The 14,761-nt window shown below is 36.7% G+C and overlaps 1 protein-coding gene across 1 annotated transcript; it reads left to right on the top strand.

The window, feature by feature from the left end:
- The first annotated feature begins 10,911 nt into the window (after positions 1 to 10,911).
- On the top strand, positions 10,912 to 12,150 carry LOC128984638 (uncharacterized). Its single transcript, XM_054403973.1, has one exon. The coding sequence runs from the start codon at positions 10,912 to 10,914 to the stop codon at positions 12,148 to 12,150; it is 1,239 nt and encodes a 412-aa protein (XP_054259948.1).
- Positions 12,151 to 14,761: the final 2,611 nt, after the last annotated feature.

Here is a 14,761-nt window from a genome sequence, read left to right on the forward strand (position 1 = left end):
AGGGTGATCATGAAGGAGAGCTTTGAGCATCAAAACTACCTTTATATTCCTGTTCTGGCCACCACACGAGTCACTCCACAAAATCAAACTTTCTGTCCCAGCTGGAAGTTTATTTTGGACATGTTTTATGATGGCAGAGCTCACTTCTTGGGCTCCTCTACCAGCTTCCCCCTCAACCCAGGTATAACAGAACCCCTTATCCTCCTTGCCAGTGTGGATGCCACAGTTGTAGACCCACAACTGTCGTTTGTAGAATACTATGTTTGTAGGGATACGCGGTAAAGGTAGTGTTTTCTGCAAATCAAAAGTTAAACATTCTAGTGACGGATTATCAGCAGCAGACTTCAGATCACTTTTGATTCTATTCATAGCAGTTTTGGCAGCAAGTTTATGTTCATCATACTCTTTCTGTATTTTTGACTCCTCTTCCTCATTTTGTGTGCTCTTAAGTTTTGCCACAAACATATCACACTTGTTGCAAGTATCTTTTTTCAAAGACTTGAATTTTAGGTTGTAGTTAGTGTAAAATACTTTTTTGAAGGAGGATAAGCTTACAACTTCATTTTGTGACCTTCCGTCGACGTACAATTCATACATTTTATTAATATTTTTATTCAGGAGGCAGGAACAAAGCGCTTGTCTCCCCTCTTCGGTAATGTGAAGTGTATTTTGGTATTGCATCAATGCATTTCCTTATTTCATTTAATTTTTCTTCAGACATTGTGTTCCATCCTGCTTGTTTACCTCGTTGGTCGAGTAATGATTCAGACTTAAATTTTGATAAGGCCGTATTTATCCTTTTTGTTGACAATAGTAGGGTTTTTGCAAACATTTCTCTGCATACCACAACTTTGTTTAGGCTATAAATACGAGAACACGATTTAGGTCTAGCCTTCCCTGTAGTTTTAATCAGTGAATTATATGATCTCTTTTTTGGAACTTCTCTTACACTATTACAAATGTATAGATTTTGTGCATTGTAATCTCCAAGACTTTTAAACTTTTCGAACTCTTTTTGGCGATCTGCAACACAGATTTTGTCCTTGCACTTATTCCTGCACTGGCAATCAACATCTATAAATACTTTTTGTGGCACCACCATATGTTTTTTTGAAAAATTAACATACTCTTCATATTTGTACTTTCTTTTAGATCTTTCAACTCTGGTTAAATTTCCGTACTTCCTCTTTCTACCTCTTTTAGGCCTGCCTGTGCGTTGTCGTTCATGATTTCCTGCATCATCTTGTTCTTCCTCGCTACCTTGATCCTCTGAAACAATGATTTCTCCCTCATTGGGCTGAATCCTTCCAAGCTGCATCTGTGAATCCTAAAAAAAAAAAAAAATACAATACTTAGTAGAGACTAGTATTTACTAAAGTGTGCACAGTATGTTTAAGAGTCTGTCTTAACACTGAGACAGTAGTCTGTTTGATCTGTAAATAAACGATGTTGTGCACGTTGTTTCAGTTTGAGTAGCCAACAGTTGCACGGCCAAATTTGAACTTGCACGGCCTCTAACTTGAGCGCTTGCGAGGGTTCGTTGGGTTACGTTTTATGAAATGTAAAACCTTAACCCTAACTTGTATAGTGAATGAGGTTTGTGATCTCCTGCAAACCCTTACATCAGGGCTTTGCGGCAGTGGTGAGGCGCACCGCACCCTTAATGAAGAACATTACATTTTGATCTAATGGCGTCGTCTTTCATTGGGGATTGTAGGAAAAAAAAAACAATTACTTGTTATACACACCCTTGTAAGCGTTTACCCTTCTATCGAGCTCTGAGGTTATTCTTTCAACGACTAAAAGAAATTCATTTATTCTAAACGTTTCTTTGGGGTCAAGGTCGTCAGTTTCATTGCTGCTGGGCATTTCATCAAAAAATCGTTTCCGTTTCCTCATTCTACCTTCTCCCCAACCATTTGATTTATTCAATACTTCTGCTGCTGATGCATGCTCATCAGACTTGTTTCTTAGTTCTTGAACATAAGATCCAAGCGAGTCAAATAGCGATCCAACTGTTCCAATGTCTATAGTTTCACTTTGCAGAGTAGCATTTACTTTATTTTCCATAACCACCTTCCAAAAGATGAGTAAGAAGGTGTTTTTGAGTCTCCTTATTTTCTTTTCCAGTCCCTTGTCTTCTTGCCGCATATTGGGCTTTTTTGTTTTCATCACTTATTATGTTTTCTAGTGCCTTCAATGTACCAGGAAAAGACTTATAAATTGCTTTGAGAGAATCGGCTGAAGCCATGTGGTAGCTGAAAGTGATTTTACTACTGGGAACCTATCTTTATGGACACTTTTTAGAATCACCTAGCGATAAGTTGAAGCACAAAAATTTTATAACCCTTGCACGAAGTAAAAGAATACTACAGCTTTTTCCGATGCCTCTGCTTAAGCTACTCCAACCAAATTTAAGGGGTGCGAGGAGCATGGAAGATACTCTTCTAGTGGACATTGTTTCTTTATTCTGGCTTGAAGACCAGAGTACACTCCTGCCATGGTGGAAGCATTGTCGAAGACCAATAGGGTGAGACCTTTAACAGACGTTCTTCACCAGCTATTCAGTTATTCATATCTGCTGTTAGCAGTACATCACTTTTTCACCTGGCGCACCATGTGTGGCAGCGTCATTTCTCGTGTCTAATACCGGTCTCTGAATATTACTGTTTGTTTCATATGACCTATTTAAGAAAAAATTTATTACAGATTTCTTACTGTTATTTTTGAAGCCTGTTTTTTTTGGCCGAGGAAGAAGTTATGGACCTGATTCCTGAGGAAATTGATGGCACATCTGACCGTTGTAGTGTGCCGAAATCTGGTAAAATACCAGTAATATTTAGAGGTGGTATTGCTTTTTTTGTCTTAGACCAAAATGCCCTCTTAAATTTCTTGGGCGTTTCCTCTTTTTCTGTAAGACAAATATCGGAGAGGGTGAATCTTTTTCATCGTCAATACCTATCTTAACCCTACACCGCATGATTTTTTATTTAACCATGAAATAATTATAACACACTGGAGATACTTCAAATAAATAGGGAAAAATAGTGAAAAAAATCTGACTCACCATTTAATCTCCACAAACATGTAAATGCAGTTTGGGTCTCACAAGGTACAATGTGCATATTGGGCCCAGTGGGTCCCAGGAGGTACACTGTGCAGTCACTTGTTTACATTTGTTTCACTGAACACTTGTCATTGTTTACTGAACACTATTTACATTGTTGGTTCCCTTTAATTGTTGTGGTATTGTAGAAAGCAGTTTTTCTGTTTGTGTAAGCATAAGTACACATTACACTTGACACATTTCGAGAATGTTTTGAGGAGCAGTTTGGTAGTTTGCAGCGCTGGCGCGCTTCAGTGAACTCTGGCCAGTGTGAAATTTGGTCCAATTTTATGTCCTTTGGTGAAGCTGGTGCAGTAGGCCCTTTTTTCTTTTTGAGCTGTATTTGGTTTTCTACTGTGCTTGCCGGGCGGCCTCTTTCAGGTGTAACGGGCTGTCCATATTTGCACAGAACAACACTTAGTTCTAGACAAAAGTCACTCAGCTTCATTTTTGGTTTGTCTCCTTTTTGTTTTATGCTTCTTTTGTAAAGCAACCAGGCATTCACTATCATAAGGTCAAGTATGTGGAAAAACAATCGGAAATACCATTTTTTACCTCTTAGAGTGTTTTTGTACCGCCCAATTAGGCTGTCAAGTAGGTCGACCCAACCGATGTGTTTGTTGTAAAACTTGACGACATTTGGACATTCCACTTCAACATGACTTCGAGTTTTTCTTTCATACCTCTTGACTACAGTCGTTGGCTCCAACAAATGTCGAAGCCAAATGAACAACTTTGTTGTCGTTCCAGTTAACAGCTAATATTGTTACACCACTAATCGTTGTAGTCACCTCCTCTGAGATGTGTAATAGTTATTGTACGCACCGCGATGTACGCAGACGCACTGAATGTAATGAAATATGTAATGTAATGAACTTGGTTTGATGGAGCTGAAATATAAGACTGCACTGTTTGGAATTCACTAAGGAGGTTGTTTAGTTTATCATATCTCACTTCAATTTCTGCTAAGTTTTGTTTATTTGCTGGTTTTTGAAAGAATGTGATGAACCGTGTTAATTTCCCCTTAATCTGACCTCTCTTGTTGGTTAATACCTTTAATTCTGCTTCCATATTCTGAATATATTGAATACTGTATGGTTGAATGCGTGAGAGGCTTAAAGGTTAGGTTAAGACAAGGATTGTTTTGGAAGTACATAAACGGTAGGAGTTTGACAGGTAATACAAGGAGGTAGACTTTGAGAGGGAGGTTATGTTTTGACACCTCGGTCACTCACCCTCGTCAGCTGTCGTGGCTCGGGTCCCGTAGGCTGCGCTCGAGACGGCAGGGGTTGGTGAATGACGAGTTCGCTCGGGTAGTGTCGGCTGCAATCGGTATCACTCGGCTCCGTCCAGGGTTGATGCAGGGCGAAGGAGTTGTCCTTGAGGGGGTTGATTGACAGGCAGTAAACTGGCAGCTTTCTCCTCGTCGATGTGTCCAATTTCAGCTCGAAAACTTGTCACTGATGAATCTTCTCTATAGATGAATTGTACACTGTAATCCACTTTTCGCGTAATCCAATGCCGAAGGGCCAAAATATGTACGCACCGCGATGTACGCAGACGCACTGAATGTAATGAAATATGTAATGTAATGAACTTGGTTTGATGGAGCTGAAATATAAGACTGCACATGGAGTAAAACACTGTTTATTGAAATATGATGATAATGCTAAAACTGTATAAATGATAATGAGTAAATGAAATTATGTAACATGAAACTTGAAATGTAAACTTGATTGTGATATGTTAAATGACTGAAAATTGTAATGCTTGAAAATGACTACCGACGCGACCGAACGTTGGTGCCTTTACTGACCTGTGCCACTCACACCCCCGAAGCCCAGGGGTGGGGACGACACTTGCCGTTTTGGCGCGAACAGTTATCAAAATAGAGTTTGTGGTGTACTCCAGGAGGGATACCTCTTGCTAATCTTACAACAAAATTCGCACTTCCTCCTAAATCTGGCTCCCCCATTTGAGCACGTATGATTGGCTCATCTTCAAGGCCAGAGTATATTTCTGCCTTATATGAAAATCCACTTACCCCTGCCAAAATAAACAACTTGTATCCCCATTTATGAGGTTTTTTTAAGATACTGTTTTAAATAATTACGTGTTTTTGAGGCACATATTTGCTCATCAACCAATGACTCTTCAAGGAGTACTAAGCTACACCTTTCATTGAATGTATCCAACACTGGTCTTAGTTTATGTAGCCTATTATGCCCATCTTCACCTGGGGGAACAATAAAGTCATTATTATTGAAATGTAGGTAACGCTTGATGGTTTCAATTGTTTGTTGAATGAGCTGGTTTCCGACAACCTCGTTCCAATATTTTCTCGAATCAGTAATGTGTACCAAGGACATCATTATACAAATGCCTATAAACTTCCTAAGCTCGGCTTTAGTAATTAAAAAAGGCTTACTTGGGTCTAACTGCACACTAAATGACACTTAAATGAAAGTCAGATTTACAACGGCAAGAGTAACACCATTTGAGACCTAACTTAACCTTGTTTGCTTGCTTCCAACATGCACTACATACTTTACAATTCCAAAAATCTTCAAAACTTGATTTTGTTTTTTTATTTTTCTTGTTCCTTTGCCACATATGTCAGGAGTTTTACTTGTTCCTTTTTATAAGGCATGGAATACCCCATAGACAACAGGGGGTCAGAGGTTTCTTCCTGGGGAAATTTTTCGATTTTTGATTGTGAAATACCACTTTTTCTGTCCTTTTAAGGAAGAAAAAAGTCAACTTTACATAACATTTAAAATGACAGGAAGTGATGTCAGAATTCTCGTCGTGTGAAACGACAAGTTTTTACTGCTCGTGAGAAACTGAACATAACATCACTTGGTATTTTTTATGAACGGATATACTATTTCGTTATTCTCAGACTCAGACCAGCCCTTATTTGTTACGGAGTTCTATTTTTCAATGAAGGTGCATTTTACTTTGCCTCGCTGATTTGATAATTGATAATTTTGCATTCATATTTCAATGATTTGGCGAATTGCCCCTGACTCTTAACTTGTTGATGTCGAGGTTGAATAAGAAGGGTTTTCTTTTCACGATTGTGGGGAACAGGAAATAGTGTCCTCTTGCTCAGGCAAAGGGGAAAATGTGATATCCAGCTTATCTGCCACAAAGGATGGGGTGTTTTCCTGTTATTCAGGTGAAAGTAAGGGGTTTTGCGACAGTGTAGTTGAAGTGGCTGATTCGGTCTTATTTAGAATATCCATTGATTTCTGTCCTGGAGCAGAGGCAGTGAAACCCCTCATTTCATCAACTTACTGCTCAACATTACTTACTGCTACTTTTGAAGCCTGTTTTTTCCTTTAATCTTTTAAACCTATAAATGTGTAAACAACCTCATTTGAAAATGTTTATAAATATGATAAAACCCATCTCAATCAATGTCTTCTTGTATTTAAGAAATATTATTCAAATAAACATTCAAATAAGTCCATCAGGTGTCACCTACAAGTATAAGGAGGTTAAAATGATAACAATAACTTACAATATCAGTACTATTTTTTTCTTTTCAGGCATGAAGGAGATGATACTGTCTGAGAAACTACACATTGTATAATTTAGAAATAAAAAGGCTTCATATAAATTTATGTTTTGAGTTTTACTTTACAGACTTAAACATTTTGTTGTATTAACATTCTAGCTTTAAAAACTGAGCATCAAGTTGTTTTACTGGTGTTAAATTAAAACATATAGCCTGAAATAAAAAAATCTTTATAATTTCTCCTACTTGCCCATACACCTATGGAATGCTGGATTGTCGTTCCCGCAGGGGATGTAGTCGTGTCTACACGACACTTGAACGTAATGTCTATTAATTCTCCACTTTCAGTGTGTGTAAACCTTAACACCTGGTCACCGTGTTTTCCCAATTGATAATCGACATAACTTACTGTTGACCGCACCAACTTATAACTGCAACGCTGCAAGTGACTACTGAGAACTGAGTAGAAATCCCCCGCAATGAGCCCCGCGTTCTGATTGGTCGAGAGCTCGATGACGTCACAAAGATGGCGGAAGGAGTAGGGCAAAAAGTGTTTGGCGGGAGCTGGGATGGAACCTGGTCCGGTGGCATGAGAAGCCGAAACGCTAACCACTGAGCCACGGCGCTCGATGTTAGACTTTGTGTCGAGGTCGTATACGAGGGCCGGCTTCGAGGGCCGGCATCGGGGGTCGGTATCGTGGATGTTTTTTTTTCTTTGGCACGAGATGATCGTGGTTCTGCTTTTCTCCACCAGAGTGTGCTGATATCGTCTGTTTTGGGAAAAAAAGGTGGTTCCGTCCTTCTCCACCAGAGTGTGTTGATACCTAGGTCGACTGGTCTCTAAACCTATTGTTTTTGTTTATGGTTGTATTGAATCGATTGTGGTTCTGCTTTTCTCCACCAGAGTGTGTTGGCACTGTTTGATGTATTTTGTGACCATCTCAGATTATACAATATGTTATTGTTATAGTTGTACCAACTTGGATGTTTCATAGTCCTACCCTCAGGCAAACTAATAATATTTCTGGTATATTATTTGCCTTGACTTATATGTTATTATCATAGTGATACCAACTTAATTATTTCATAAGCGTAGGTTAAACAATCAATGTTGATTACAAATTTGCAATAATATGTTTAACAAAATGTTCTATACCATCTTTTATATTTTACTGTAATCTAGACTGTTTACCATTATATGTTACTAACTGCACTAGTTTTGCTAATATAATTAGTTGTTGTTGTTATTATATATATATATATATATATATATATATATATATATATATATATATATGTAATTGATCAAACTTGAGAGATATCTGGGTTTTAAGGAATGAAACTACAGCATACATATACAAATAATGTTTCTTTTTATTTAAAAAATAGTAAATTTATGCTTCTACCAGACATCCCCGTACATTTCAATCGAAACCCCCCTTTATTAAAATTTTCAATCTGCTCGTCTGAGAGACGGGTCACAAAACGCTGAGGGAGAAATGTTATTGCTGGTCCTCCACCATCAGGTAAGGTTATCTCAGCAACGACTGATGGTCCAAATTTGCTGTCCGTTCTCTTCATAGATGTTATAGGGTATCCTTCTTGAGCAGTGAGCTCCTTACAGCTGTATTTTGGAGGTCCCTCATACTTTTCCAATTCAGCCAATTCACTGAGCATCTTATCCATATTCTGTAACAATTTGCAAACTAATGTATTTCTGTATTTAGCCATTTGTTTTAGAGATAAAAAGTTAGTACCGTCTGAGCAAGAGTTAATTCTTTCATGACAGTCTTGGTGTAAGCATGATAATTATCGGTAGTAGCAGTTGTAATGTATAGGTTATAAAACTAAGAATTGTTTGGTACCTAATCAATATGTTAGAAAATATATATAAAAAACGTGTACGTTTTGCTGATCCACTTGTTACCAATGTCTACTTATTGCCTGATGAAGAAAGGAAATCAGTTTGGGAGATGGTGGCTAGAGATAGAGTTCGATTTCAGAGAAGAATAAAAGAAACAGGTGAAATAATTTCAAAGGTACTTATAATACCTCGTAGTTAATAATAATATATCAATAATATAAAGGACAGGACAAAATTGAAGTTAAAGTTAAAGATCGAAATATTAATAAAATTTGTTCAAATTACTTACGTAAAATTTGCGTGGAAGTGCTTGAAGAGATTGTAGCAGTAGAACGATGTAGCTTCGAAGTAAGACGTGTACTGTGAACTGTGGTGGTACGATCGTTTATATAGTGGGGAGTTGGCGCGCTTTCCGGTTGACCAATCCCGTGGTAGAACTGGGTGTGACGTACACTATATAGCGCGCGAGTTTCAAATGTTGCGTCAATAGCTGTTCACTAGTTTCTCTTTGAGTGTACGAGTGGCTGTTTGATGGTGAGTACATATTTGTAGTTTTTACTATGGAACCTATTCATATCGTTAGAAGCCATGATACGTATGTTAGAAAATTTAGAATGTCTGGAAGAAAAACCATTTTTAAATTTAATACACCACCGGCTGGTTATAATGAACTTGATTGGATCAAAAGTGGTTTTGCTCAGTTGGTAGAGGAAATGAAACGTGAATGTACAGGGGCGAATGATTATTTAGGATTTACTTTGAAAAGTTTGAATTTAAAGAATAAGGAACCTGGATACGTTGCTTTTAGACCATCAGAGGAGGTGAATGATGATGTTTTGTGGACTATATTTGGGGGTATTATACAAAGTAATGAAGAGTCTGTTACATCTAGTGATACATTTATAGTGGAGTGTACTAAAGTTAGTCTACCTGTAGGATCTGGGGGTCATAAAAGATCAGGTTTCTATAACAATTTTTCAGAAGAGTGTCGTAGTAGAATTGGAATTGTTACAATTAAAAACATAGATAACCTGTGTTTAGCTCGAGCTTTGGTAGTTGGAAAGGCTCATGCTAAAAATGATCCTCTTTACAAAGCAATCAAACAGGATAAGGGTAAAAGACAGACGTTGCGAGCTGAAAAATTGTTGGCAAAAGCTAGGGTTTCAATACCTTTAGAAGGAGCTGGTATTAGAGAGTTAGAAAAGTTACAGTCTCATCTAAAAAAATACAAAATAACTGTTTATAACTACAACACAAGAGGTAGAGAGACCTATTTTAGTGGTGACAATGCTGATGCAAAACTAAAAATCAACCTTCTTTTTAATGAAGGTCATTTTAATGTTATAACTAGTTTAACATCAGCATTTGCCTGTAAATACTATTGTGAGGCTTGTCATATTGGGTATGAAAAGCAAAATGAACATAGATGTTCATCATTGTGTTCAGCCTGTATGGTAACTTCACCGCCCTGCAAACTGGAACATGATGGTATTACTTGTCCTGACTGTAACCGTCATTTTAAAAATCAAACCTGTTTTATTGCTCACCAAAAAAACATTTGTTCATCCGTAAAGAAGTGTGGGGAATGTAACCGGATTGTAAGACCCAAGGGTAGAAAACAGATCCATGTGTGTGGAGAACAGTTTTGTAAAGTCTGTTTAAAATATACTGATCCAAACCACAAATGTTATATGAGAGTAGATTCAAGTAGACCTAATGCAAAGAGCTTTTTATTTATATTTTTTGACTTTGAAACTCGTCAAGATGAAAACATTCAAGATGATCCAGAGAAAAAACTTCATGTTGTAAATCTTTGTGTTAGCCAACAGTATTGCTGGCAATGTATATCAAATGATGATGACATTCACTGTGAAAACTGTATGATCCGTCAAAGAGTGTTCAATGTGAATCCTGTAGAAATGTTCATGAACTATGTAATGGAGGCAAAAAAAGAAATTCAAATCTGTTTGTGTAATTGCGCACAATGGGCAGGGCTTTGATTTTCAATTTCTGTTAAAGTATGTGTACAATGAGACAAAACACAGTCCAAAATTGATTTCAAGAGGGACAAAAATCATCCTAATGGAAGTCGATAATGTAAGATTTATTGACTCTATTAACTATTTCCCTATGGCATTAGCAAACCTCCCAAAATCATTCGATCTTGGCCCTGAAAAAAAGAAGGGATACTTCCCACATCTTTTCAATACTTTGAGCCACCAAAACTATGTCGGACCTATCCCTGACAAAAAGTATTACTGTCCAGACTCTATGTTTACAAAAGGGTATGAAAAGTTTATAGAATGGCATAATGAGCAGGTTGTAAATAACTACACCTTTGATTTTCAAAAAGAAATCCTAGAATATTGCATTTCAGACGTGGACATCCTGGCTCAAGCCTGTATTAAATTTAGGACGATGTTTTTAAAAGAATGTAACGTAGATCCATTTTTGGAAGCAGTCACTATAGCAAGTGCTTGCAACTTAGCATTTAGAAGAAACTTCCTCAAGCCAGACACCATAGGTATTATTCCTATAGGTGGTTATCGTCTTGCCGATAACCAATCTGCAAAGGCTCTACAGTGGTTGGCTTTGGAAGAGGACAAAAGAAATGTGAGGATTCAACATGCTGGCAACAGTCGAGAATTTAAAATTCCAGGCATTGGAAAGGTTGACGGGTTTGATGGAGAAATAGTTTATGAATTTTATGGTTGCTATTTCCATGGATGTCCGAAATGTTTTCCATATAAAAGAAAAGAACCTCTTCAAGATGATCTATCAGACAGTTTACACTTGCGGTACGAAAGAACCATAGAAAGAACAGGAAGGATACGACAGCAGTTTGATGTAATAGATATGTGGGAGTGTGAATTTGATGATTTGAAGAAGAGAAATAAATTGCAATATCTTAACAATATCCCGATTCTAAACACAATCCCACTAAACCCGAGGGATGCTTTTTATGGGGGCCGAACCGGAAACTCAAAGACATACTATAAGTGTAAGAAGGAAGAAGGAGAACAGATATTCTACGTAGACATTTGTTCTCTCTATCCTTGGGTCTGCAAATACGGTATGTTTCCTGTAGGACATCCTACGATATTTGTTGGTAATGAAGAATGTCTAAAGAGAGGAATGGAAGCTGAAGGACTTCTTAAATGTAAAATTCTACCCCCTACAAATCTTTATCATCCTGTATTACCGGTGAAAATGAATGATAAATTAATGTTTGTCTTGTGTCGTGTGTGTGGAGAGAACTTGTCATCTTCTGGAGAGTGTCACCATGGAGTGGAAGAGAGAGCTTTGGTAGGAACATGGACTATGATGGAAATAAGAAAAGCTGTGGAGAAAGGCTACGTAATTCTAGAGCGATATGAGTTGTGGCAATATGAAATGGCTACTTTTGAAAATGGAGGTTTATTTACAGAATTCATCGACAAGTTTTTAAAAACCAAGCAAGAAGCTTCAGGTTATCCCGACTGGTGTAAAACAGAAGAGGAAAAACAACGATACATAAAAGACTACTTTGACCATGAAGGAATTTCATTAGATTCTGACAAAATCGAGAAAAATGAAGGGATGCGCTCACTTTCTAAACTTATGCTCAACTCATTTGGGGCAAGTTTGGACAGAGGCAAAACCAGACCAAAACGTTAGTGACTAGGGATCCTAAGGAATTGTTCAACCTCCTAGTTAGTCCAGTAGACCAGGTAAACAGAATTAAAGAGATCAATGAAGAAGTTGTCGTTGTAAATTGGCAGCATTTAGAAGAAGTTGGCGAATGCTTAAGAACTGTCAATGTGGTCTTAGCAGCTTTCACTACAAGTCAAGCCAAACTAAAACTATATGAACACCTTGAGAAACTAGGAAACCAAGTGTGCTATTATGATACAGACTCAGTTATCTACGTTTATAGACCAGGATTATATAAAATACCTGTTGGAGACTACCTAGGGGACATGACTGATGAGTTAGCTAAAGATTATGGACCAGGCTCATTTATTGTGGAGTTTTGTTCTGGTGGTCCCAAAACCTATGGATATGTTGTTTATTCCCCAGTAACAAATGAGTATAGAGAAGTTTGCAAAATCAAAGGTATCACCCTAAATTTGTCTGCTAGTAGAAAATTGAACTTTTCATCCCTAAAAGCTATGATTTTAAGTGAAACCAGTGAATCAGTACCAATTATAGAAAGTAGAATTAGAAGAACAGAGAGTAGAGATGTGGTAACAATTGTGGAGAAAAAGGATTTCAAAATAACAGGTCCTAAGAGAAAACACGATGGTGATCATGACACTTTACCATATGGATACAAAAAACAATGTAAGACTCCATAAGCGGGGCATGAGAACACACAAATTTATCATTCATTTTCAACGGTCATGTTTTAAGATGCAAGTGGACAATGTAATGTAAAAATAGTTATTGTAGTCAAATATAGGTAAACAAAATTATTATTTAGTATCTTTAGAGATTTTGGTGAGTGTAATTACATGTTAGGACAGTGTTAAGTGTTTTAAAATGATATTCTGTAATATTAATGATTCAATAGAAAAGATTTTTATACTAATATTATTTCTTGCAAGTATGAGTTTTATCTACATTATGAGAATCACTGAATTAGATATGATACATAAATTATGTAATACAGAATAATATGGTCATTTTCACAATGGAAGCTAGACTGGCAATTGCTGATGAACTACATAGGCCTGCTAGAAAAAATTACCTCAGACGTAAAGTTACTCTTAAGGGCCTCAACGATTTATATCAAGCAGATTTAGTGGAAATGCAACCATATTCTAAAATTAACAAAGGCTATAAGTATATAATGACTATGATCAATTGTTTTTCCAAGTTTGCTTTTGCAGTACCACTAAAAAGTAAATCTGGTATAGAGGTGGCTAAAGCTTTAGAACCAATTTTAGCTAAAAATAAAATGAAAAACTTTCAAACAGACCAAGGTACAGAGTGGTTTAATAAACATGTAAATAAACTTATGAATATGTATAAAATTAATCATTATCATACATACTCTGAATTAAAAGCTAGTATTGTTGAAAGATTAAATCGAACTTTAAAGTCAAAAATGTACAAGTTATTTACAGCAAGAGGAAGTTATGAATGGGTAAGCATATTAGATCATATTACTAGTTCCTATAATAATACAAAACATCGGACCATTGGTATGAAGCCAAAAGAAGTGAAGAAAAAACATGAAAAACAAATATTAAACAGAATAAATGAAGCAGCAAATCCAAAAAAGGTATACAAATTTAAAGTAGGGGACAGTGTTAGAATTAGTAAGGCGAAAAGAATGTTTAAAAAAGGATATTTACCAAATTGGACAAACGAGATATTTAGAATACATGCTGTCAAACCAACTAGACCAATCACTTATATTCTGCAAGATCATAAAGGAGAAATATTAAAAGGTGGGTTTTATACAGAGGAAATTAGTAAGTCCAAGACTGGAGATGTATATTTAGTGGAAAAGATTTTGAAACGAAAGGGTAATAAGCTCTTAGTTCGTTGGGCAGGGCACGATAAAAATAGTGATAGCTGGGGTCATTCTGATGACCTGCGACTGTGATCTGTTGTTATTTTAAGAAATAGCAAATCCTTATCAAGTATTTATCATACTGTCAGCACATTTGAGTAATCAGTCAGTATGCGGCTTAAGAAACAGAATGTTCATTTAACCGTGCAGAACTTTGACCAGTTTATCGGTACAGGATGTGTAAAGAGGAACAAACATGGGGATTTATTACCAAACTCTATTCGTTGCATAATTTGTGGACCTAGCTCTTCAGGGAAAACAAATATTCTATTTAATTTAATTTTTGATAAAAACGGTGTTAGGTTTAAAAACATTTATGTTTTTTCAAAATCTCTATATCAACCAAAATATGAGTTTTTAAAGAAAGCTATGCCTAAGGAAATTGGTTATTTTGCTTACGACGATAACAGTTTAGTCATTCCCCCGAATGAGGCTGAGCCGGATTCTATCATGATATTTGATGATATATCTTGTGAAAAACAATAACATTCGTAGCTACTTTACCATGGGTAGGCATAATGACATTGATACATTTTATTTAGGACAAACATACAGTGCTATACCAAAACAGCTCATTAGAGACAATTGTAATTTTCTCATACTGTTTAAACAAGATGAAATGAATTTGAGACATGTGTATGGTGATCATGTGACTACTGACATGTCTTTTGAAAAATTCAAAGAGCTGTGTGCAAAGGCATGGGAAGA

This window comes from Macrosteles quadrilineatus, unplaced genomic scaffold (genome assembly GCF_028750875.1).
Source record: "Macrosteles quadrilineatus isolate MER2022 unplaced genomic scaffold, UCM_ALF_1.0 Scaffold_2__2_contigs__length_208266976, whole genome shotgun sequence".
Lineage (NCBI taxonomy): Eukaryota > Metazoa > Arthropoda > Insecta > Hemiptera > Cicadellidae > Macrosteles > Macrosteles quadrilineatus.

Coding starts and splice junctions, on each gene's coding strand:
- LOC128984638 (XM_054403973.1), top strand. CDS start 10,912: ATGTTTTTAAAAGAATGTAACGTAGATCCATTTTTGGAAGCAGTCACT.